Genomic DNA, 24,690 nt, shown 5'->3' on the forward strand with positions numbered 1-24,690 from the left:
ACAGAAAACAGCTGCACTCAGGCCTTTAGGGACACAGCAAAGCTTTAGTGAAGTCATTAAGAAAACAATTTACAGTTTTCAAAAGATTCTGTAGGACTGATCCCACTGTGAACAGCAACACAGGGTCCACTGTGCAGCTCAGGAGAGTCCCCTTCTCATCACACAGAGAGCCTTGGACTCACAGCATATCAGTGCTTAATGTTGCTGGACAAGAGTGTCCTGGGAGACAGCAACATAAAGCATCAGCTGAAGATAGAAGTACACAAATGGTTAAAAACCAGTAACTGAAACAGCAAGCTGGATTTCAGGCTTTCAGAGGAGTATTATTAATGCAGTAGCTTAATAAGTACAATAGTAATGTAAGGTTTTACTTTTACACACATCTATCTGTCTATCTATCTATCATCTATCAATCTATCTATCTATCTATCTATCTATCTATCTATCTATCTATCTATCTATCTATCTATCTATCTATCACCTTCCCAGGTTAGATTGTTCCAAAATGAGTTAAAAGAATTATGAGTGTGGTACTTGATGTTTTGCACAGAATTCTTAGTCATTGCATACAAAGTAATCACAATTTACCAGAACAAGTGGCCCTATTTTCAAAAAGATACAGAGTTGTTGGTTTTGGGGTGGGGGTTTTTTTGTTTGTTTTTTGTTGTTTTTTTGTTTGTTTGTTGTTTTTGCTTTGTTTTGTTTTGTTTTGTTTTGTTTTGTGTTTTTTTGGGGTTTTTTTTGTTTGTTTGTTTTTGGGGGGGTTGTTTGTTTTGGTTTGGTTTGGTTTTTTGGGGGGTTTTTTGGGTTTTTTTGTAATTCTCTGCACGTCTGGCTGCAAATCTGGAGAGCTAAGGGAAGGTAAGTAGGAAGGACAGACAAGTGCTTGCTAATGGCAGCTATTAGGTTGCTCTGAATAAGGTCCTTCAGAGAATCTGTTACTAAATGTCATGTGCAAGGACTTGGACGCAATTTCAGTGTTTCTGGGTGCTTGTGGAAGTGTCTCCTGAGCCAGGGGAGTCAGCTGCACGCAGTGATGGCCATGGGCACACTTGGCTTTCCTCACCTGGGACAGCCACGGGAGCAGCAGCTGACCTGCTGCTGACTGCACCAAGGGCAGGTGTTAAACATCTGCACAAGCCCCCGGGGCTGTGCAGCATGAGGGAAAGGCTTTTGCTTCCCATTGACCCCGCAGACCTAAGCTGATTTCCTTCTAACAAGCTGCTTCTTATAATATTTCAGATTTTACAAAGTTCCTGTGAATGTATTTGCAGTGTTGGAAAACAAGCTACTTGAACAAATAGCTAACCTTTTGTAACTGTATTCCAGTCAGTAGTGAAATACAGAAATAGGGCATCTTTTTAATGAAACGATTTTGCTTTGAGTTTTCTAAACTTCACTATCAGATAAAGAAAGTGTTCTGGACTTTTTCCTCTGTGTCGTTAAGGTATAAGAGCCCTCTAAAGCTGTAATTCAGTGTGGAAATTTTTACTAGGTATCAATCAGATCTGGTGGATTTCGGCTGTGACAGAGAGGAAATGCTGAACAAAGTGGTTGTTGTATATTCTGTTGCCTTAGAGACTGAAACATCTGTATCCATGCAGGCAAGTGATGCAGATATGGTAAGATTTGACTCCTCACATTCCTCTGTTCATCTGGCTGTCAATGGAAATGTTTTATGGTGTGAATATTCTGGGCTTCTTTAGCATTGTATTTATCTGGTTGTGTGACATGTCTTGGACTAGGAGGGCTTTTTAATTAAAGTCTAACTCTGAAGTCAGGACTCTCCCTAAGAAAAGATGCTTTTACATAAATAATTTTTCAAGATGAACTTGGAGGGACTTGAAATGATTGTTGTACTGGTGATAATAGTTGGATTTGTGAAGGCACTTGAGCATATGGGTCTCCTAGAAGACAACTTTGAAGGTAGGATATTAAGAAATAGAAAATATTATATTCTGAAAGCCAGTTGCTGCAGAGGCTTTTATTTTAATCTGTATGTGCATGTGCAGCGTTTGAGTATCGGGGAAGCTGAAAGGTAGCTGAAATAATGTTATATACTTTCTTTAGGCAAATGAAATGTATTTAAATGTCTATATAGTATTGTAGCTCTCAGCTCTCATTGCAATGCTGAAAATAAATGTGACATAATCTTAAACCATTCTTTGTTTATGTTTAAGATTGTTTCAAGAACTTCAATACAGATTTGTGTGCCTTAGTAAACTGCAGCTCACATCCCAAAGCCCTAAATAAAAGGTTTACATTTTAGTGAGTTTATCATTATATCCTCTCAATTTGTTCTAATTTCTATAAATGTCATGGCTTATTTTTAGCTATTGGGTGTTATTACCAGAAAATCAAAAAACCTTTCTGAACTTACTTGGATGAATGTTTCTGTCGTAATCAATTTAGCCCTCTCTCAGAATATTTAGCTTTAACATATCGGCTTGGTGTTGCTCTATATTCTTGAGTATGTTTTAGGAAAACATTGCTGATTGAAAGGTAAATATGTGTTGTGGAATATAGTTTGAAGGAGCTATAGGACTGCAAAAGATATCTTAATTCTTGTTACTTCTCTGATTTATTAACAATTCATGTAGAAACGTGAAAATTGAATGAAATTCATGTAGAAACGTGAAAATATTAAATTTAAGTAGAAGGGATGAATTTTAGACAGTGGGCTCCATAAATCAAAATATATCTGTACAGACAGTGTCATTGTTTAATAGTATGCCTGAATATTCTTGAATATTGAACAGCTGCTTTTTTTAGAAACTTGGAGTCATTTTTCATGGTAAGACATGGTAAATACCCAGTTGTTAAAATAACCTTCAGCTACCACAGATAGAGAACAATTATTCCTTTCTGCTTCAGAGCTCATGACAACCTGGAAGAGGTGAGCTTGCTGGCCTCGTAGTAATTTACTTGACAACATTTTGTAGAAGGTTTGAAGAATCTTGAAGTACTATAAATGGAGGGGGAAAGTTATAAAACTTTTGGTTCATTGATTGTGTGCTTTATTTTAGTTCTCATGCATGTGATTGCTTTTCCTACTTCCTGATGTTTTGAGCATTTTTCCTAACTTTTATGTTTGCATGAATTAAGAGGTACCTGATGATGACTGATGCAAAGCATTTTGAAGCTGGGGCAGTAATGCAGATTGCCTAGCAAGTGCTTTACCTACCAGCTCTGATTTTGCCAGGGCTATTGAAATGATAAAATTGTGCATGCAAGACAGAATGACAATAGAAAAATTCATTTATTCTGGCTTTTGTGAGTCCTCAGATGTCTATGTGCTCCTATCACAGAGAGGTGTTAGATGGTACCTGATGTACAGGTAATTTCCTGTCTCCAGCTCCAGCAAAGTCTGTTATGAATTGGTCCATCTGGGCACCTGGATTTTTGAAATCCTTTTATTGTCTGCCTGGATGCATCTAAGGGCAGATTCTATTTAACTACTTGGTTAAAAAAGAATAGAGCATTGAAGAAGAAGCTTTAGCAGAGGGCAGTTCATGGGTTTGGGTAGCTGCTCCTTCCCAGTGCCCAGTCTCCAGTGTACCTGTGAGCTGTACTCATGTCATGAGTAAGTGGGGAATGGCACATTGCTGACTCCTAAATAGATGGAAAGTTTGGGAATATTTGAATAATTTAGAGCAAATTGTCATAATGTCTAGTTGTATTTCTGATTAAATTTATATTAAAATACTGTGAATTATGCTGAAAAAGGGATGAGGTTAACTTCACGTTACTATATTGGAACTTCAGGTAAGCTGGTATTCAGACTCTGTAGTTTGAACCTGTACACAATTATGGCTTCCTTATAGCTTCTCCTGCCATGCCCACCCTTTGTAGGAACATACAACATACACATACTTTGTGAAGCTGTGGTCCTTGTGAGATCTGCTGCATCCTTTGCTGTAATGGTGAGATGAATGAGGTTGTCTGTCAAAAATCTCCAGCAGAGACTATTGACTATTTGTTACAATAGGTTAGTTCTTAATGTTCACATGTTGGTTGTTCTACACAGAAATTATATTTAATATTCTAGTGAGAAAAAAAATTGAGCTTTTAACTTCCCTTATTTTTAATAGTACTGTGTAATGCTGTAGGATTTACAGCGCATGATGCACCATAGGAATCTACACTGTCAGTACAGTGTAAATTCCACAAGTGTGTGTTATCCTAAGAAGAAACAAATTTCTGTTGCCAGGTTTCATTGAGCAAAGAGAAAACAGGTATCAAGTTAAACATGGAGCTGTAGAAAGGTGTGCTGAACCTCAAACATTGCAAATGGAGCACTAGCCAGCAATAGCTGGAACAACTGGACCTTGTCTTTGGCCCAGATAACTCCTGGCTGTGCTTTCAGTTTCCCCAGACTGCTGTAGACTTTGTTTATACTGAACAGCTTACAAAAATACATTGCTAACAAACTCTGTGTTGAAACCATTGTAATTGTTACTCAAACTCATCAGTACTTTCTACAGAGAGGCTTTCAAAGTGACATACAAATATAGAATATAAAATCTATACATTTTTAAGCGGAGGAAGAGAACTCAAATTACCACAGACAGAAACAGGCAAAACTTCTTGAAATTCTGCACCTTCCAGCTAGCCATGACTAGCCAGTAATAAGCATGCTCCCTGGAAGATCACAGTCACTAAAAGGAGATGCTGGTGCTGGAGTTTGAGTCTTTGACTTTTGCTGACCTCTTGCTCTTACTCTAACATTTGTGGGCACCTGGACAGGTGAGCCAGCTGAGTCTTTGTGCTGCTGAGAAAGGGCCTCTGTCTAAATGTCACATAGAGCACTCAAACTTATAAACTTATTTGCAAAAGCATTAGCTTAAACCATCTGTCAGTAACTGAGCAGAGCAGAGGACATCAGTTTTCCTAATGGTGCTTTTGTTTCTCTCCAAAACTGGTTTTGAAAAACATACCAATATTCACAATAAACCCCAATGCTCCTATGCAATTTCCTATCTCCTCCACTTCTACTAAAATGCAGTTGAGAACAATGTTCAACAGTAGATGTTCATAGGGAAACCTGCTGTCCTTCAGCTTCAGCCCGTGGTATACAGGGTGCAGGATAAAGGGAAAGAGTGGAGTTTCTCACAGAAGAAAAGCAGAATGATAAGAAGATTCGCTTGGCAACTACAATTCAAATGTTCATATACACCTCATAGTCTTAGTTTGGTTTGAACACATGCATATTAATTCCCATCTTTTTGAGATCTACTACCATGTAATCTTGAAATTTAACTCTCTGTTCCTCAAATCTCTTATTTCTTTTTCCTTTTCCTCCTTTATTGAAGTATGTGCCTTGTTAAGTGTCAGCCCTGGTTCATTTCCCATGCCTTGCTTTGCTGTGGCTTGGCTGTTTGGCAGTGTGTGGGTGCTGGACAGGAGTTCCTCGTCAGAGCCGGTGGCAGAGCTCTTGGAGCGCGGTGATGGCACCACCACAGTGCACTGACTGTGTGTGGCCAATGGGGCAGAGCATGTCAGCACCAGCAGGGCTTCTCAGACTGCAGGGCCACTTCCACACAGCAAAACACAAGAGCACTGCTAGAAATATATGGTCACAGAACAGATTGAAAGGCCTGAGTTTGTACTTTCTGGTGCCCACACTCGGGTTTCTCCCTTTACTACTCCTCTTTCTGGCCCATTTGTCATTGCGTTTTATCTTTAAAAAAATTAATCATGCCAGTGCCCTGGAATGAGGGGGAATCAGAGAGCTATCCTTGAGTATAAAGGACTGGCTCTGGGTAGACTGAGCCAAACCAGCAGCTTCCAGACTAACAATGAAGACAGCTCTGTGTATGCATTTACCCTTGCGAGCTGAGAGACACCTGCTGTCCTCAAGAAGGTGACAGAGTTGATTGGCTGTCACACACTTGCTGGCTGAAAGGAAGTAATTATCAGAACTGTAATATTTTCTCTCTGTTCCCACAGCAGTCACAGTATGGCTGTGTGCTGTGTCTCTGCTCATAGGCTTTGGTACTTGGTGCACACTGACACGTGTGCCCACAACACACCCCACAACATGCCTGCAGGAGAGCCTGAGCTCATGGTCAGCACCTCTGCTTTGGGCTGTATGAAGTTAGCACAATTAATCTGGTTCTGGGCAGTTTCAGCTGTCATTGATGGACATACTTTGGGGGTGTCTACTTCAATGTGGGCTCAGGATGAGCAACTACTCATCTTCCTGTTCCAGCTTTGGAATTTTTACGTTCTTGCACTTTCATTGGCTTTTTTGAGTGGCTGATGAACTCAATAGAAAGCATTTATACCTCCAGATGAGCTCTGGCCTACAAATCACTTCTGTGCACTCATGTGAGCCACTAGGACTGTATTGCTTTTGTGAGCACAGAATAACCAAAGGACAGGGACCTTCTGAACAGAAATAAACTTGTTTGCTACCATCTGGCATGGTTTTCTACATTCTAAAAGTGACAGGAGTGTGCAAGAGGTTTTCCTCTCACTTCTTCATGATGGTGCTCAGACAGATTGAATGTCTTTTTCTCTACATAATTTATGCATAAGTAATATGGATTTAAAAATAATGACTAGTTCCATTTTCCTCCATGCTTAACCTTTACCATAAAATATCTGTAACTTTTACATGGAAGGTTCTAAATCAGCAGGCTGTAAACTGTAAGAATCTGCTAGCAGTGTGTGCTATTATGTACTGCTGTGCATGTAATAAAGTTCTGTCTTATTCTGACACTTCTGGCAGGCTCATCATAGTGATCATCTAATTCATACCTTAGAAGCTGGATGAGAGATCATCACAGGAGACTTGTGGGTGTAATCCAAAATCAGGATCCTAATTTTTTTCCACTGGTCTTACGTGACTTTTAGTTTGTAATATCAGCTGGATATTTTACATCTCTGCTTATCACCTACACTTGAAAAATCTTTCCACTTTTCAGAAAAATCTGAAAGTGCTTGATGCTTTTCAGGTGAATACAAGTGCTGCACTCTTCTTGCATTCAGTGCACTCCTCAGGCACACACACTTCAAATGTGGAAAGTGACAAAGTAAGATTCTGTCTTAGTGTATAATTCCTAATAAGATGTCAAGATGAAAAAGGCAGGAAAGCAGGTTAGGGCAGAAGAATGTAACTGTTCTTTCAGGTGGGGAGGAGTATGCCCTAATTGTAGAATCACAGAATTGCAGAATGGTTTGAATTGGAAGGGACCTTGAATATCATCCAGTTCCGAGCCCCCTGCCCATCCACGAGATCAGGTTGCTCAAAGTGGCTCCACAACATTATGAGACTTCTTTTCTCAGGCAGGAACTGGTAGTGTTTGTGTCCCCAGGGACACTATATCAGCATAAACAAGGGTGAGCCCTGAATGCTGCTGTGTTGGTGGATGGAGCTGCTGTTCCTGTGTCAGTCATGGTGCGTGGCCCCTGGCAGGGTGGTGCCACAAATGGTGTTACTGAAAATTCCTGCCAGAGGGATTGGATGCAAGACATGCTGACCCAATAGGAAAGTCACTCTATTTACAGTTTCATCATCTCAGATCTTTTTGAAGGGTTAGGGGAACTTCTGTGACCCCATGATTCCCACAGAGCCCACTGTGATGGACTTAACCTCTCTGGGCCACTCCCTGGACTCTACTTTCTAACTAATCCTAAGTCCATATTGACTTGTACCTCAAAACCATCTAGCTTTGGGCTTGTTATTTAATCCAAGTTTGCTGTACTGTGGAGTGGAAAAAAACTTTCGCTTTAATCTGTGGGTTTCCATTGAACACCTGACCCACTTTTGTTCCAACTGGAATGCTTCTGTGCTTAAAATTGCTTCCTAGTTCAGTTGTCTTGGATTCACAGGATTTTAGCAGTTGTTAAAACTGTCCCTCCTTTTGGCTTTTGTCCCAACCTCTGAATTGTTAGCATTCTTACAAAAATTTTTCTATTGTATCATTTGAAAAATATGAATTTAATAAACATCCCAGCAATGTTGAGATGACCTAATACTGACGTGCTCTGAAAGGTGGGTTTTCCCCCTCATTCTTTCTTGTGAAAATTATTCTGTAAAATACGCATATTTTCAGAGTGGAAAAAGAAGAGGTACTCCATAAAAATGGGATGCATCCTAATTTTCATTTATCATATAGTTCAAAATATTCTGTTTCTATAGCACACTTTTCAATTCTTTGAGCACACACCAGTTCACATGAAGTCACTAATTTGCAACGCCTAGGTTAATATATTCTGAATTGATGTATTTAATTGAAAAAGTAGGGAAATAATGTTTTATATATACATCGGTGGTGACATACTGTGGTTCTGTTAGAGGTCAGTGTTATACACCGTAGAAGAATCTGAGTTATCTTTTGAGGGTGGAAGATCATTGCCTTGTATGAACCAAAAAGCACAGGATGAAGAGGTAGCCCAGAAAAGAACACAAGAGGAGGGCCTCGAGGATCCCACTTCAGTTGGTATCTTCCCACATCAGAAAAAAGAAGAAAGGGAGCCTCCAGGAGTGAAATAGTCTGAATAAAAAGCACTTCTATAGCATCTCAACAGGTTAAAGAAAGCCTTGTGAATGGACATGTCAAGGTTCAGTGGACCAAAGAGAAGGTATGACCAGAGGGCTCCTTCTGCATTCCTGTTTCTACATGGCCAGTCCTCAAGGGTCTCCCTGTGTGGGACCAATGGTCATGCACAAGGCAGGCTGAGGCTTTCCTTTGGCAGAAGGGGATGCATTGCTATTCAAGGGGCATCCACATGAGCTGCTCTACCAGTCTAATATTACTTCAGAACATGCTAGCATGATAAAAGCAAATCATTATACAGTAGTGGAATGGAGGAGACCCAAACCTCCCAGCCATGTGAACAATTATAATGCGAGAAATGACGGGAGAGGGGGGAAGGAGAGGGAGAGGGAGAGAGGAGCCCCCGGAGTCAAAGATCAATCTTCATAGAGGTAATGATCACTGCTCGGTTTATTGCAAATCTGAGGGTACATTTATATGGTAATGCAGGGTTCAGCAACGTGGGAATATATTTGATTGGTTACAAAGCAAAAAGCTAATATAGCTTTAGTCACGTAGCATATCTTGGCAAAAGTATCAGTAGAACATCTTGCCCTATATCTTCTTTTCCTATCCTCAGAGCATCCTGCTTTACATCCCTTTTCCTTGGGCACATCTTGGCAAGTGCCTCCATATTGTCTGTCCAAGGGCAGCACATCTCTGCTAGCACGTTTCTGCTGGCAGGCACGCATGCAGGGTTGTGTAAGCAGGCCTCTCAGACCAGTGTCTGCTTAAAATGCTCTCTTCATTTCCCCCCTTTTCTTTTTGCACCACCTAAGCTTGCAGGAACAAGTTAAATTATAACATTTTTTATATATCTTATCTACTAAATTTTTATGTTTATGCATACATGTTATTTGCTGCTATAAGCATTTCTGCTAAAGTGTGTTAAATAAACAGTTCTCACAATGTGCTTGGCATTTAGGCCTTGTCTTAGTACAATGTTCATTCTTTCTTGTTGTAACTCTTCAAGGACAGTATATGGCCTATCTTGTTCAAGGACAAGACATGGTTTTCAGGAAATGCTTCTGTGATTTGCAGACCGGGGTTGTCCGATTCCCACAGGAGAATATTTTGACCTTGTTCAGCTAAGAATCTTTCTACACTTGTTTCATTTTCTTTTTGGACAATCCAGATTCGCTTCACAATTGACTCTAAACTCTTTTTCATACAAGAAAGAATGCAACAAAGAGCAACAATTACAGCAAAAACAATAGCAAGAAAAGAATGCCTTATATCAATAAGGTTTTCAACCAACCAGTGATTCCCAAATCTTTGAGCCATTTGTCAAAAGGATTTTCCACAACAGTGAGTTTTTTCATATTATCTTGCAGCTGGGAAAGTTTTTTTTGTGAATGGATTCAGAATGATCAGAAAGATTCATACAGGACATACTATCACAATCTTTGCAGCCATGTCCTTGTGCTAGTTACAAAAAATCAATGGCTGCTCGATTCTGTAATTCAGTATGTTGTACACTGTCAACATCAGTGGTGAGCTCATCTAACACTTTAGAGGTAATGTTGATTTGTTTCCCTGTCCAACAAGCCAATCGTTTTAACTGAGTGAGGGCTGTTGCAGAGGCAACCTGTGGTGTAAAGAGTGAGGCTAAAATGACAGATGGTCATTCCCACAATTCAACATTGTCTTTACATTCAGGACCCAATTGATTAACACTACGTCTAACACACTTAAATTTGTGACTTATATTAAGCATCTGATGAATAGTAGGGGCAAACAATGTTAGCTTACCAAAATAACGGGGTCCTCCTTGTGCTTTTGCAGGTATGGCAGGCCAAGCTCGATCTCCACAGATAAGGAATACTCCTGGAGGCAACATTTTTGCTTTTTCTGCTGCCTTACCATATCATTGAATAGACCAAATCCAATTGTTACAGTAACCAGTAATGTTGAAATACCAGGGGGATTCAGGGGTAATCCAAGTACTGTCATCTTTTAGCCTATGAAGTCTGAAACTGCCTGAAACAATGTCCTTTTTGTAAAGCCCAAAAACTAAGCAGTAATTTCCTGGCATAGATCCTAAGATACCATGCTCTTGAGGTTCCATACCTGTAACATTCAACCCTTGAGTAATCTTAACTGCTTGAGCTCCTAAAGGGTGATCAAGATATATTTTGCTTGTTGTCCAAGGCCCAAATTCTTTCATTTGGTTTAAAGGGACTCCAATCAAACAGGTACAAAATGGATTGGAGGGGGTAGCCAACGATAAACATCTTGCCTGAATCTTGCCCTGTGTTGTTAGTCCAAGTAACCCAAACATTCTGCCCTTCAGGCAGAGTGTAAATTGATAGAATGCTGGGAATAAAGTAGCTCAGCAACAATATCAATGCCCAGGTTTTGTCAAATTGTCTTTTTAAAGATTTAGCTGATTGATGGAACATTTCATGACTTTCTCTGGCCATGGCAAATGAATTAACAGGTGCAGGAAGTGCTGTTCGGCCTTCCAAGTTTTTGAACAGCAGCAGCTATCATAGATGTAGTTGGAGCCATAGCAGAAGATACAGCTTGTGCAATTATTTTTCCTTGCTGTCTATCTTGGGTTCGATTTGCTAATTCAATCATATCTCCTACTTCAGCAGATCTTGGCAGAGTAGCTAACAGTGATTTAGTTTTGGGGTTTGCATTCTCAAAGGCCAATAGTTTAAACATGTTTTGTTTGGCTGCTTCATCCATGTCGGGTTGAGCAATCAATGCTGATGAAAGTCAATCAATAAAATGAGTATATGGTTCAGAAATGCCTTGTTGATATTAGTAAAAGCAGGTGAAGGGCCTTCTCCTGGTATAGCAAAATAAGCTTGTCTGGCAGTGGAGGCAGCTAGATGATGTAATGCAATTGGATAATTCAGTTGTTGCTGCACATCTGCATATCTTCCTGTTCCTCTTATCATTTTAGCAGTGATCTGATTTAATTGATCATTTGGACCTCTGTGTCTGGCAGCTTCTATGGTGGCTAGATGATACCATTCTCTTTCCCAAAGAATTTGCTGTGATGGTGTAAGAAACATTTGTGCAAGATTTCTGCAATCATGAGGAGAGTTCACATCAACACTGTGAATCCAATCTAAAGCAACTCTTCCTGCTTCAGATTTTATTCCATTTTCTTGTACAGTACTTTTTACTTGCTGTAAAAATCTTCCAGTCATGTTGTTGATAAGTGTTGGGGTTGCTGGCAAGGATAGGGAGGGCAGTTGCCCCAGCAGCATGCCAGTCCCCTTCAATGATAACATCCCGTATGATGCCAGACCATCTTGAGTCGCTTTGATGTTGTAAGGTTGATGGCTCAGCACATGGAGGAGGACAGAGTGATGTTATTGATGGTGCAGAGGGAATGCATGGTTGAGACAACATTCCTTTTATCATTGGAGCAGATTGAGTATTCTGACAGTTGCTGTGGCTGTTGATTTTTTCTTTTATTTTGCTAGGGCTGTTGATTTTTTCTTCTGGCTGGGGATTGTGGATTTTTCCTTCTTCAAACAACTGAAGAGAGTGTTCCAGCCGATCTTGCAATGCCTGCATTGCTGTTTCGATTTGAACTTGCAGCTCTTTCAAACTTGATTTAATCTCTGGTTGTTGATCTTCTTTGTCTGACTTTTCTTCTTCTTCTTCATCTCCCAGTAAAGCAATCTCCTCCTTCATCTCCTGGTAAAGCAATCTCCTCCGGAGGCAGAGCAGACGGGATAGGTGGGTACAACTTTGGCCAATAACTGGACCTGCCCATCTCATCTGTAGTTGTCTGAGATATTTCCAGATTCGTGCTCAGTTCACTTCTTCCCTCTGAAGAGGGCACATCAGTAGTGACCACAGAAGCAGCACCTTTGCTCTCGATTGATTCATTCTGCTCACTCTGTTGTAAAAGCTCTCTTACACTTGAACAGGGTTTAGTTGCAGACATGCCTTTTGCTGGATGCAAACGTCCACACCCAAAAAGGGAGCCCACCCGACTCAGACCTGATGGGGGTGAGCCAGCACCAGCAGAGCATCTGGAGAGGTGAGAGCCTGCACAGCAGCAGCAGCTACTTTAGATTCGGCTTTTAAAGCTTGTAAAGTATTTATGATCGTTCTCCAAGTTTCCCCAGAGCCAGAAAATGGTTCTTTGCCCTTTTTATCAATTATGTTGTCCCAAAAAGCATCCTCCACTTCACGCCACGCTGCCCACTCAAATAATTGAGGGGGAGCCAATAGCAGATTTCCTGATCTTGACCATGAAACGAGCTTGTCTAATGCTTTTTCAGCAACTGCCTCTCCTCACTTAGCAAGGATACCTATAAGCAGTTTTTTTGCTGCAGCATATTCAGGTTCCATGCTTGCAAGCAGAAAGCAGAGGGAAGGTAGAAGGTTGCAACCCTTTCTACTTCCTACCTCAGTCTGCTGACTCGTGGCTGAAAACTCTGTTTGGGCTCCTCACAGCCTTCGCTTCTGAATCGAAGCACCATGGCTCAGCTTTTTGCTACAAATATCAGCTTTTCACTCATCAGCTTTTCGCCTGAAGTATCAGATTTTTGCTCAAATGTCGCTCTGGTGTCCCTGTTCAGGTAGCCAAATAATGAGAGAAATGACGGGAGAGGGGGGAAGGAGAGGGAGAGGGAGAGAGGAGCCCCCGGAGTCAAAGATCAATCTTCATAGAGGTAATGATCACTGCTCGGTTTATTGCAAATCTGAGGGTACATTTATATGGTAATGCAGGGTTCAGCAACGTGGGAATATATTTGATTGGTTACAAAGCAAAAAGCTAATATAGCTTTAGTCACGTAGCATATCTTGGCAAAAGTATCAGTAGAACATCTTGCCCTATATCTTCTTTTCCTATCCTCAGAGCATCCTGCTTTACATCCCTTTTCCTTGGGCACATCTTGGCAAGTGCCTCCATATTGTCTGTCCAAGGGCAGCACATCTCTGCTAGCACATTTCTGCTGGCAGGCACGCATGCAGGGTTGTGTAAGCAGGCCTCTCAGACCAGTGTCTGCTTAAAATGCTCTCTTCACAATTAGCTACTTCCTTTACCACAGCCTAAGATGGTTTTCACTTTTGTATGTAAAAATAGCTCCAGTAATTGCTTTCTCTGGGTTTTTCTCCAAAGAATATGAATGTGTCTGTCAGCTTCCAGTGCACCTAAATTTGTTTCTGTCCTAGGTTGACTATATGATGCTTTTATCCCAAATCATCTTGTTCTGTTTATGGTGAATAATAAGTTTTGCACCTTTAAGACTTGTTCCAGAGAGTGAAGGGGGCGAGAAGAAGTGCGCAGTTTGTTTTCAGACACTGCTCTCACTCCTCCACATTCCTGCTCCTGCACTGTGTTGTCTGCGGATGGACAGACAGCAGGACAGAGCTCTCCTTTGTTTTAGTTATAGCTAGCTGAGGCAAAGAAGTTCCCTGGACTGTGGTTTTTTTCCTTTTCTTTGGACCTGTTTAAACCTGCTCTGGACCGAACACCCAGCAGAGCAGCGGCAGCTCGCACCTGTGGCCCACCGGGCCGGGCCTGGGCCGCGGCATTTCCAGCACTGGAGGGACTGGTAAGAGACTGAGTGAGCTGAGCTGCAACCCGGGGAGGGGACTTTTCTGAGTTTGTCATCTCTTTTGGAGCAACAAGAGGTTTTATTGTTTCATATTGTTTAGGTTTTATTGTTTCATAAACAGTTTTTTTTCCACTTTTCTCCAAGGAGGTATTTTCTTCTAAACCGGTTGAGGGGAGGGGCCAATTGAATCTGCTTTTCTAGAGGAGCCCCTTTGGGGGTTCTCTCCCAAATTTGCCCTGAACCAGGACTATGTGCTAGCTTTTTTCTTCATGTCAGGAGGAGCACTGGCTATGGCTGGCCATCTGCTCACTGTCCTCTGTCCTTTACCTGCTGTCCAACACTTGCTTTCTTGAAGTTTTCTGTTATTTATAAAACTTGAGAATCCTGTGTTGAGACCTGCAGACCAGAGGGTTTGAAGAACAGTGAGCTTCTTCAAGTTTCTAACACTTGCTTGTCCCTGCAAAGATGTTTGGGAAAAACCTGTTGTCAGTCCTGCTCAGAACAAGCCACCCAGGTCCTGCCATATGCATCCTGCATGGAAACACTGGGAATCAGCTGGCTGTACTGGAGCATTTCTTCTTCCACCTTTTGAAGGTTTCAGTAGCTCTCCCTGCAGCTGATTGCACTTCTACTTCTTGATTTTAAAAGCAACTTTTTGAGTTCAGCCGCTTAGAACACCCAGCTGGGCTTTTTAAATACAACAGGAAAAGCCTGAAAGGAGCTACCATTGATCCTGAGCAGAAAAGACAACTCCTAACACAACATGCACATATTGTCGAGAAGAAAGAAAACAAATGTGATGGGACTTGTAGGAGAAACTTGAGTAGCACCAGTGCAAACATCAGAGACAAACTAAAACGTGTGGCCTGTTAATGATGTCCTGAAGGTCTTCCTTTTAAGTTATGATTACTCCTAGCCTCTCTCCTCTTCTGCCTTCATCCCTTGATTCTCCCACATCTATTCAGTGGAAAAGTAAACTGGTTCCAAAGTAAAGACCTGAGTAATGAGCTAACGGAACTGGCAGAAGCATAGAGCCTGCTTTCCTAGCTGTGGGATGGCATGCCCGATGCCAGTAGGGACAGCCTTCCACTTGACTGTAGATGTCTAACTGTGCTTACAAAGGAAGTTTTTTTGTCTGGATTTTGGTTTTACAGGCAGAGATGATGGGACTAGTCTTTGGATGTCCTACAGCTTTCCTCTTCACAGAGTTTGTTTTCTGCAGTCCTGCATCAGTTTCCTGGGTCCAGGTTCCATGGGACATTGGTGCTGACCCTGCAGAAAGTTTTGAAGATCTCTCCTGCACTGTATCTTCAGTTTTCTCATTTGGTTTTCAACAGGGAGACCAGTTCTGCCTATGAATGGACTTCACAGCAATATCAGTGAGAAAAGCTTTTCTTCCTTGTCTCTGCTTGAATATTTGGCCCAGTGACAATATTAAAGTGAACTGCTGTGCATCTGGCCAAAGAGCAGGTTAACAGGGTCACACTGCATGCCCATAGCTGCTGTTGTATGGGAAGAGCTTTTGCTTAATGCAGTGTTCAGGCTATACTAATTTGTACATTATTTACCCTTGCAGAAAGAGTTTTGAATTGCTTGAAAACTGACATTGCAAGCCTCAGAAAATCTGCAGGGTAGGCTACTGTAGGCTTCAACAAGAACTTTACCAGTCCTTGGCTAAAAAAACAGCATTTACTGTAGGTCATAAAAGTAAACACAGATGTAGCAAATCCAATTACTGTGGAATATCAAACATCTGAGTGCAAGATGAAGGAAGTTGTGCATGAATGCCTGACAAGAAAACTATTGAACATACTAAATTATGCACCTCTCCCAAAATAGCTAGGGTTTTAAAAAGAATATAGCGCAGCAGTACTCAATCAAGAACAAAAGTAAAAGCCTGGTGCACATCAGACTTGGGACAACTTACTCACAAGGACTACTTTGAAAGGGAAAAAATAGCTTTGAACTGCATGCCGTGTCCTTGTGCAAATACGCATGCATGCAAATTAGAAAGCAACCTCTCAGTAAAAGTGATGCGATGTGACAGCACCCTCCTCTATAAACCAGGACAAACGCAGTGGAAATAGAAAAGAGAGCTGTGAGGAATAGCCGAGCACAGAGCCAGCACCCCAGCTGGCAAATGCAAACTGAAGGCCACTGTGCCCTGGCTGCAAGCCTGTTGTGCGCCCACTATTCTTCTGGGGGGCACAGCTGCAGTCAGGCTTTTCTTCTTGGTGCTTGATGACTCTTACAGTGACAGCTGCAGAGGCAGGAGCAGGAAACCTCAGTGGAAGAGAAATGGTAGCGTTTAAAAAAAAAAATTCCCCCCCAACAGCTGAGAATTATTATTCTCTCCGGGAGGTTCTTTCCAGACCCTGCACCATGTATTGTTTGTAAATACCATCAAGCAAGTTTGATTCCAGCAATATATTGTAGCACATGTAATGTTTACCTTCACTTTGTTTCTTTAGTTATGCGGAGTGGTGAGGTTTTTTACTCAAGCCCAAGTGTTTAGATTTACCCCTAACTCAGAAGCTTTGCATTTCAGCTGTGTTGTAGTTTAACCCCAGCCAACAGCCAAGCCCATACAGCCTCTCTCTCATTCCTCCACCAGGAGTATCAGGGAGAGAATCAAAAGGGTAAAAGCTGGAAAACTCCTGGGTGGAAATAAGGACAGTTTAAAAGGGAAACCAGAAGTTGTGCACACAAGTAAAACAAAAATATTGTCCCTCTTCTTTGCTGGTCTTAAACACACCAGGCTTTTCTAACTTCAAAGATAATATAAAGTCTTTTGTATGTTGGTGTTCATCATAAACATCACATGAAATAATGTTAAACTCATGATACAATGCTGGAAGAAAAATTCAGTGTCAATTATCCCAAATTAATCCCCAAATTTCCTAATCAATAGTTTGCCACTGATTTCTTCAAAAGCAAGGAGGTGTTGGAGTCTCCCCCAGGTCAGGGTGACTCCGAAAGATGGAAAAGTCTCTGCTCCACCCCATGCCTTCAAAGAAAGACTCAGTAGTCCTCTGTTGTCCGGTCTCAAGGTTGTTTATTATAAGTTATCTAAAAGATTTTCTTCTGGGCTGCTGCGGTCTGCTCAGCAGGTCAGCCAGAGGCCCACTCTCTGCCCCTGAGGCTTGTGCTATCTTTTATACTAAAAACTACGTGTACTGTATTTACAATTCCATTCCAATAGCTATCAGTATGTTAGACAGTCAGCTTCTATTCTAAGCCAATCTAAAAGTGCCAACATCACCCAAATCATGGAGGCTAGGAAGGAGAAAGAAGAAAGACAGGGCACACCCAAATCCCTCCATCTTAGAACCTCTGACCCCCGTGTACAAAACCTGGACCCCTGTGTACAAGGCTTAAAACTCCCCTGTACAGCACTCAGAATTTTTTTCCTTCACTTTGTGATTCTCTCTACTATGCTACCTAAACTGTTGTGACTTGTAATTCTTCATACAGAGTTGGTAATTTGCTCCACGGGCTAAGATCAAAACCCCACGTGTGTCTTTGGCTGCGTGCCAGGGTCTCAGAGCCCCCTGCCCGCGGCTCTGGCCATCCAGGGCACCCAGAGGGGTGTCTTGGGTTCCGACAGCAAGGTACATTTCAAAACAAGCCTTTGCATACAACCAAAGGAGCTGTGCTTGAAAAGTGGGAGATATTCATTGGTTGGGAATAATTTCCAAGTGATCAGTCTGTGATTCCATGTGAACAGAATCCCCAAACCTTTAGCTTGAGAAGAGATGTGAGGATTGAGATCTGTTGAGGTGACAGGATCTGGTAGGGAAAAGCCTAACACTGGCTTATCAACAAAATACACATGAGATCAGGCTGGCATTCTATAGCAAGCTATCAGGGTTTTTGTCATTATCAAGTTCTAAATGAAAATGTTTGCTCTTCTAGTTATGTTAACTTACAAAAGAACAAGTGCCATTCAAGATTTTTGCTTTTAAAAATAAGGTGCAGACAATGTAATTCAGTTATTCTTTTTCCCCGAGACAAGTCCAAATTAGGAGAAGTATATACTGCCAGCATAGGCCTGTATTTACAGGGACCCACTCAACTCAAACATACTGTTTTCCCAGTGAAAGCCTGGCTTCACCCAGATACATTCAGCTTAAATGTTCATAGATAATGGGACTAAAGCATCTGTTGGTGTTAGTGACAAATTGCCCCAAGCTCTGGTGCCTATCATCCCTTCTAATAATAAGCAAATTACTTATATTAGTCCAAGAATCAATTCAGACAAAGAGGTGGTTCTTACAACAAAATTGATTCCAGCTACTCATCTGGCCAAGATCTGTAGTACAGGCAGTATTGTAACAAAATCTGGTCCTAAGTGCGGGAAAAAAAGTCTAAAAGCTTGGATTTTACACTTGATATTTGTTTAGTCATGTAAAATTTGTGTAGCATCAACATAAAAGCTGGGATTATGAAAGCACTAAAGGGAATTCATCCATGTCAGTTCTATGTATTTTAATGAGATGGTAACTAAACCCTAACTCGTGTTGTGTATAGAGTACTCCAAGAATTTTGTAGTGCTTGCTATAAGTGCCATGAATTAATTGGAAGATTGCTCCTTAGCTGCATTTAATGCAAAACTTGAGCCATTTGGCTGAATTCTCTTTTTTAGGGTTGTATGGTTTGGTTTTCTTTGGTGCTACAGCACTGTCCTGGGTTGATAAGGAAGTGAGTTTTTCGGGAAGTTGTAGTCAAACCAATCAGTGGTCAGACTTAAATATTGGCACCTGGTGTGGCCACTGGAGACATTGATACTGAGAACACAGGGGTTAAAAGCAGAGAACGCCCAGGGTAACTCTCTCTTGGTTCCGGTGGTGAAAAAGGTCAGACCTCCCCTGCGCAGCCGCGGGGAGGGGAAGCCATGTGGCCTGAGGTGAGGTAGGCTGGAGTGCCTGCAGCATGGAAGGGTGGAGGAACACGAGAGGCATCAGGCAGCTACCCCCCCACCCCCCCCCTTCCCCGAGGGAGAGAGAGAGTGCGAGCCTGTGCTTGTGCTTGTGCCACCTGGAAATTTGATACCATGTGGAACATTAATCCTTGAAATGAATGAGAAGAGAGACAGACATGAAATAGAAGGAAATGGGCAAGTGTGGTGAAAGTCTGAGCAAGTGAAGGATGCCAGAAGATGAGGAAGAATTCTAGGTGGGAGGAGATGATGGAGTGGCCTTTGGCTGGACTTTTCTTGCATAGACATAGATTGAACCACTTTTTCCTGTAACACAAAGAATACATATAGGGGGATGCAGTGGCTTGAGCCAAGAGAGTGACCTGCTGCAGAGACTGCCAGTGCAGGAGTGGAGAGAACAGAGAAAGATGAGGAGGGTGTGGTGGTACTCTCTGGCTTTGGGAAAAAAGATCTCTGTTCTCGAGACCCTTGGCCCCAGGGGAAGTATAAATGGTGATGAGGGGGCTGGGGGCACAGGACTGTTGTTCTCAGATGAGAGATGGTTATTCTTTGGTACTTGGCAAAGCATCCTTAAAAGGGAACCCTATAAGCAGTTTTGGTCCATGAACAGTGGTGAGAGCACTGTACATGGGAGGACGGTGTCACGATGGCAGATTTTCTCTGGGCCGTGCCATGTGTGACATGGAAACACAAGAGGTTTCAACAGTGTTTCCTGGGGAAGACTATGGTACAAGAGAGAATCCTCTCTCCCTTGATAAATTGAGAATTGATTATCTGAGGGGTGGTAACTTGACTGAGAATCTAAGGTTTTGTCTCACTGTGCTTGGGTGGAAACTGGGGTGGGGGGGAAGGAGGAATGTTTTGGAAGGTTTTCATTTTGAATTCTGTGTGTATTCCTTTTATTATATTTGTAGGTTAATAAAGTTGTTGGCTTTTTTTTTTTCTTTATTTCTAAGCTTGAGCCTGTTCTGCTCAGTTTCTGGTCGCATCTCCCAGCACTCATTTGAGAAAATATATTTCCATGGTGCACTGGCAATGTGCCAGTGTCAAACCATGACAAGCAGGTACTGTGGAAATTGCAATGCTGCCTGTAAGACCAATGGGGAATGTATCAGTCACACACCTCTGTTATCACTGCCTTTTAGCTGGGGATGGGGAGGCTCATCCTGACCTATGAAAGAGAAATGGCCATGCTCCAGCACCCAGCCTGGGAACTGTACAGCAATGCAACTCCCCTGTTCTGCTTTCCACACCCAGGGAGTTGAGTAACAGTTTTGTAGTTTGACCCAGAGACACTCCTTGAACATTTCAGAAGCAGAAAAAGCTATAATTTGTAAATTGATGAACTTCTTTAGATACAAGTATCTAATACATAATTTTCATAAATTACTCTTGCCCACTAGCTAAGGAAGCAAGCCATTTCGGGCAACCTGTTGTGACTACTTGTAGCACAGAAAACACACAGATGCCTCCTTTTGGATCCAAGTTTTCTAACAGCCTTATTTGTAAAAAAGATTTGAGTATTCACACAGTCCTAGTATTTTGGCTGACACGAAATGCAGTCATCAAGCTGTGAGTAGTCTCCCACTCTTTCATGCTTCATTTCCAGAGAAAGAGTCATTTGTGAGTGACTTGAGGGAAGGAACTACTGAGGCATATAAATACCTCTGCTACTCTACAACTCTGCTGCTTAGCGGTGATCCCGTGTCTCAGTGCAGTTCTGCTGGGAGTGCTTTCTGCAGGAAACAAGTCTAAACAGGACATGCACAGAGTTGTGCAGGTAGTAACAGAGCCTCCTGTGAGAAGTAAAGGTTGCACGTGAGCAGAGGTATAGTTACCAATAGGTAAGGCTTTATAAAGGGAAGGCCTAGTAACATGGCTCTGACCTGTTACTTAGGCTAAGTAGAAGGAAACTACGGGAGAGTGACTCAGCTGGAGCAAGGGTAGAGAGACACGAGAGATGTGCTGCAGAGAGTGCTGCATGTCCACATTGTGGTGTTTGGTGATTGGTTGGCTTGAACTTGTTGTGCCTTAAAACTATGTAAACTGATAACCAGTTAACTGCTTAAAAAGACCGGGTTTTTGGCAAGAAAGAGCATTCCTTTGCACCTGCCTGGGGTCCCTGAGTCACTCGTTATCACAACAGACGTATGGTGAGTGTGTGTGCTCCCCTAATGCCATTAAAAGTACTGATCTGGCTTCCTACTTGAGGCCTTTGCAAGCACTGTACAGGACTGTCTGTATCTGGAAGTGTGTGATCACACACAGCTGGAAAGGTGCTGCTGGTTAATGGGAGCAGCTTTGATTAGCTGTGAACTTACTGCTGTAATAATGCATTGATGTGTCATTATCTGCTGTCATAACAGGATGTCTTCTCCCCTGCACTATCTGTATGTCTCATGTGTTTCTGCGATGAGTTGTGATCCAGAGGGAAGCATTGTGCTGGGGTTTAAAATGTGGAATTGGTGTTGGATCTTTTCAGTTAAACTATTTATGCAGCAGAATAGTCAAACTCATTTATAAATTTGACACCTTTAACTAACTAGTTTTAGCCAAAAATAAATTATTGAAGTTGAAATAAATTGGGCAGGAGATCTTACTCTTTTTTAATGCCTTTATTCAAAAGAAATCAGCTCAGGTGGGGAGAACCAATGGGTCATGCACACGCCGCTGCTGCTGCTGCTGCTGCTGCTGCTCTCAGGAGTGGCACAGAGGAGGAGGAAGACTGCAGCTGTGTCCACTGGTATGCTGGCAGAGCCAGGGCTTCTATCCGCAGGAGAGTAACAGGAGATTCCTGTTTATCAGTTTGACATTCGACGTCTTCTTTCTAGCCAACATCCTTAGGTTAGGGTGACAGGTAAAAAGGATCTTAGCAGACACTGGATTCAGTTCCTCACCTCCAGACATCACTTAGATATCTTAATTCCATGGTGGCTCATTGTTTTAGGGGTTTTTCTTGCTAGATTTGGTGAGGTGTTTCCACGTTTGCATACCAGCTCCGATGTCACCTCCTCCTCAGTCCCGAGTGCAGCAGGGAGCAGGGGATACCCGACGAAGAGGGATTTCTAACTATCAACAACAGGTAATTAAAGAAAAACTATTAACAACCAGTGATAACAACATGAAATTATTAACAACAAATAGTTAAAACTCCAACTTAGCAGCAATTGGTTTAACCTGTTAACTCTGCAACTTTTTTTAAAAAATGAACAACTTTTCTACTCATAACAGAAGTGACATATACACATTTCTTTTGAGCTCATTTTAGAAGTTAAGGTAGTTCACAGAATAGTAAGAATTGAGTCTTGGCAAGTGCTGAGGAAACCATGATCTATATTTGGGGAACCTGAGGAAGAAACTCCTAGTCCAAGAGGCTGGAGTACTAGTCTGGTTTAGGGGCAAAATTCCTTCTTTTTGAAGTGACATTTGAATGTGGGTTCCCCTTTTCCAGGAGAATGTGTCTCACCCCAAGAGGTACTCTGGTCCAGGTCTCTTTCAGCATTGTTGGTTGGGTTCAACATGTAATATTGACAATTGTAAAAAATTAACAAGGCCAAAGAGCAAAAGATATCTTTTGGCAAGACGTCTCCAAGGATAACTTAGGTTTAGAAGCCTGGGTACAGGAAAGCAGTTTAAACTTGGGTTTGTGTGTTTTTGATGAACAACAGGATTCCTGGTCCCCAAATGTTGAAGAGGAACCCCAGGAAAGGCTTCAAGGCAGTGAATGCCTGTTAGAGGGAAGGGCCCCTGTTACAGGATGGGTCCACAGGGCTTCCCCACTACCCTCCTGCTGCCTGCACAGAGTGCAGATCTTCCAAAGCCTCCAGATGGGTCCATGCTATGGAGAGCCTGAACAACGATCAGGGTGGGACTTCCTCTAAGTACCTGCTCACTAAATTAAAGCAGTGCTGAATGATGCTCCTTGCCATCACTAAACTGATGCTCAAAAATGTTTTCCATTGGGATTTTGCTGCCATTTGAGCTGTTTTACATGAAAGCCTGTGATTACAGAATGATAGTGTTTTGACACAGTGATAAAAGCCAGGAAATTCACCATCAGTGGTGGTGTTTCTCTTGCCTTCAATGCATGACTGTTCTTGTGTAGGCAGTAATTGAGTAGAAATGATAATAGCAGTTAACTTAGAGCCTTCTGCTTTGGTACACATTTTATCATTCTTTCAAGGAAAAATGTCCATTAAGAGTAAATATTTGTATCTGAGTGATATGTATTTTAAAAATCGCACATCTTGAAGAATCTGCTGTAAATATCAGCATCAATATAGGTGAGACTAGGATTTTTTATTTCCCTGGCAGGTTTTGCCATAAAAGAAGTATCCTGAATTCCTTCTCTCTTCTTTCCTAGTTTCATGCTTTCCCTGTTACAATAATTGCTCAGAAAACTGAAGTTTAGATAATGTTCTTTACACAATTACCATCAATTGGTTAAATAGGCCATTTTGGCATTGAATTTTTCTCCAAAAAAACCTTTGAGTTTTTGTTTATGGTTCATTACTGTTTGCAATTAACTGGGTGGGAAAACAAATGGAAAATGCTGATTTATGTTTCATGAATGACAGCTCCCTATTTCTGGTTGCTCCATATTTGTGGTTTAAAGCCTGGTTTATTAATAAATAAGTAGAATTTCTCTGTGTCTTTGATCATTGATGCAATCACACAGAATACTGATTGTTTTAAAGGAGTTTCCAGTTAATCTCTAGCACATGCACTGTATCACAAGTCAAAACATCACCTTAAAAGAACTATGCTCAGTGAATAAATACAAAAGAGGCTCACTCTCCTGTTTGGAGTGAATGTACTGTTGGTGAAAGTGATAGGTTTAACACTGATTTGGGCTGATAACTGTCAGGACAGACTATGAAATGTCGCTCCTAAAATAGCTGCTGACAAAATTCAAACAAAATTATTTTTTAAAATTATCCATCTTAACAGCTAGACCTGAAAAAGAATAACCTGGTTTTCTGAAGTCCTGGACTTTTCAGAAATTTTATGGATTTTGGTACCTCTTAAAGACAAGTTATTTCACTACAACAACCGAGTTTAACCTACTACCTAATTAGGGAAAAAAAAGTTCCCCTCAAAAGCAACAAACAAAACTGGAAAAATCAGCTTTCAACACCAGACAGCGCCAGCTCCTTTTAGGTTTTTGGTGGTTTTTGAAGATCTGCTTGTTATAGGTAAAAAGCCGATTAAGCCGAATCAATAATTTGCAGGAGCCAAATTAAAGTTAACAAAAAGAAATAGGGTTTATTTCGCGTTTTGAAATACAATTTGTGCCAGCCACGAATCGAAAGGAAACAGGGCCAAGCCCGGGACTCGCCTCTGGGTGAACGCAGTTCTGACCCCCTCATGCATCAGACCTGGTGACTTCACGAAGTCTGTTCGAATCAGTCCAGGTTTTATACTCTTTTTCTTGCCCGAAGCTACTTTTCCTTTGTCCTTTTCTTCGTTTGAGGAGCTTTCCGATGTACCTTCGGTGTAGAAGAATCCTATCAGATGCGTAAACAGTACTGAATCCGTAGTCTCTAGAATATTCATTCTCTTGTTCTACTTTCATGTGTGGATACCTGTCACCCCCTTGGACAAAAGCTGCTTCGCAATACACAAACCGCGTCCGGGGAATACATACATGTTGAATAGGGTTTTCAGAACT

General features: G+C 41.7%; 1 protein-coding gene across 9 annotated transcripts in view; it reads left to right on the forward strand.

Annotated features, from left to right (window-relative positions):
* Positions 1-24,690, forward strand: part of KCNIP1 (potassium voltage-gated channel interacting protein 1) — a 285,944-nt gene that overhangs the window by 198,314 nt on the left and 62,940 nt on the right. The window contains exon 1 of one of the 9 annotated variants that reach the window (XM_038149891.1): positions 1,675-1,926. The exons of 7 other annotated variants lie outside the window; for them this stretch is intronic. In XM_038149891.1, the coding sequence (XP_038005819.1) occupies positions 1,827-1,926 (100 nt within the window). In that variant the 5' untranslated portion in view covers positions 1,675-1,826. Of the gene's footprint in view, positions 1-1,674; positions 1,927-13,899; positions 14,078-24,690 lie in introns of those variants that run through there. One more of the 9 variants, XM_038149900.1, reaches the window with a different exon arrangement.

Source organism: Motacilla alba, chromosome 13, assembly GCF_015832195.1.
Source record: "Motacilla alba alba isolate MOTALB_02 chromosome 13, Motacilla_alba_V1.0_pri, whole genome shotgun sequence".
Taxonomy (NCBI): Eukaryota; Metazoa; Chordata; class Aves; order Passeriformes; family Motacillidae; genus Motacilla; species Motacilla alba.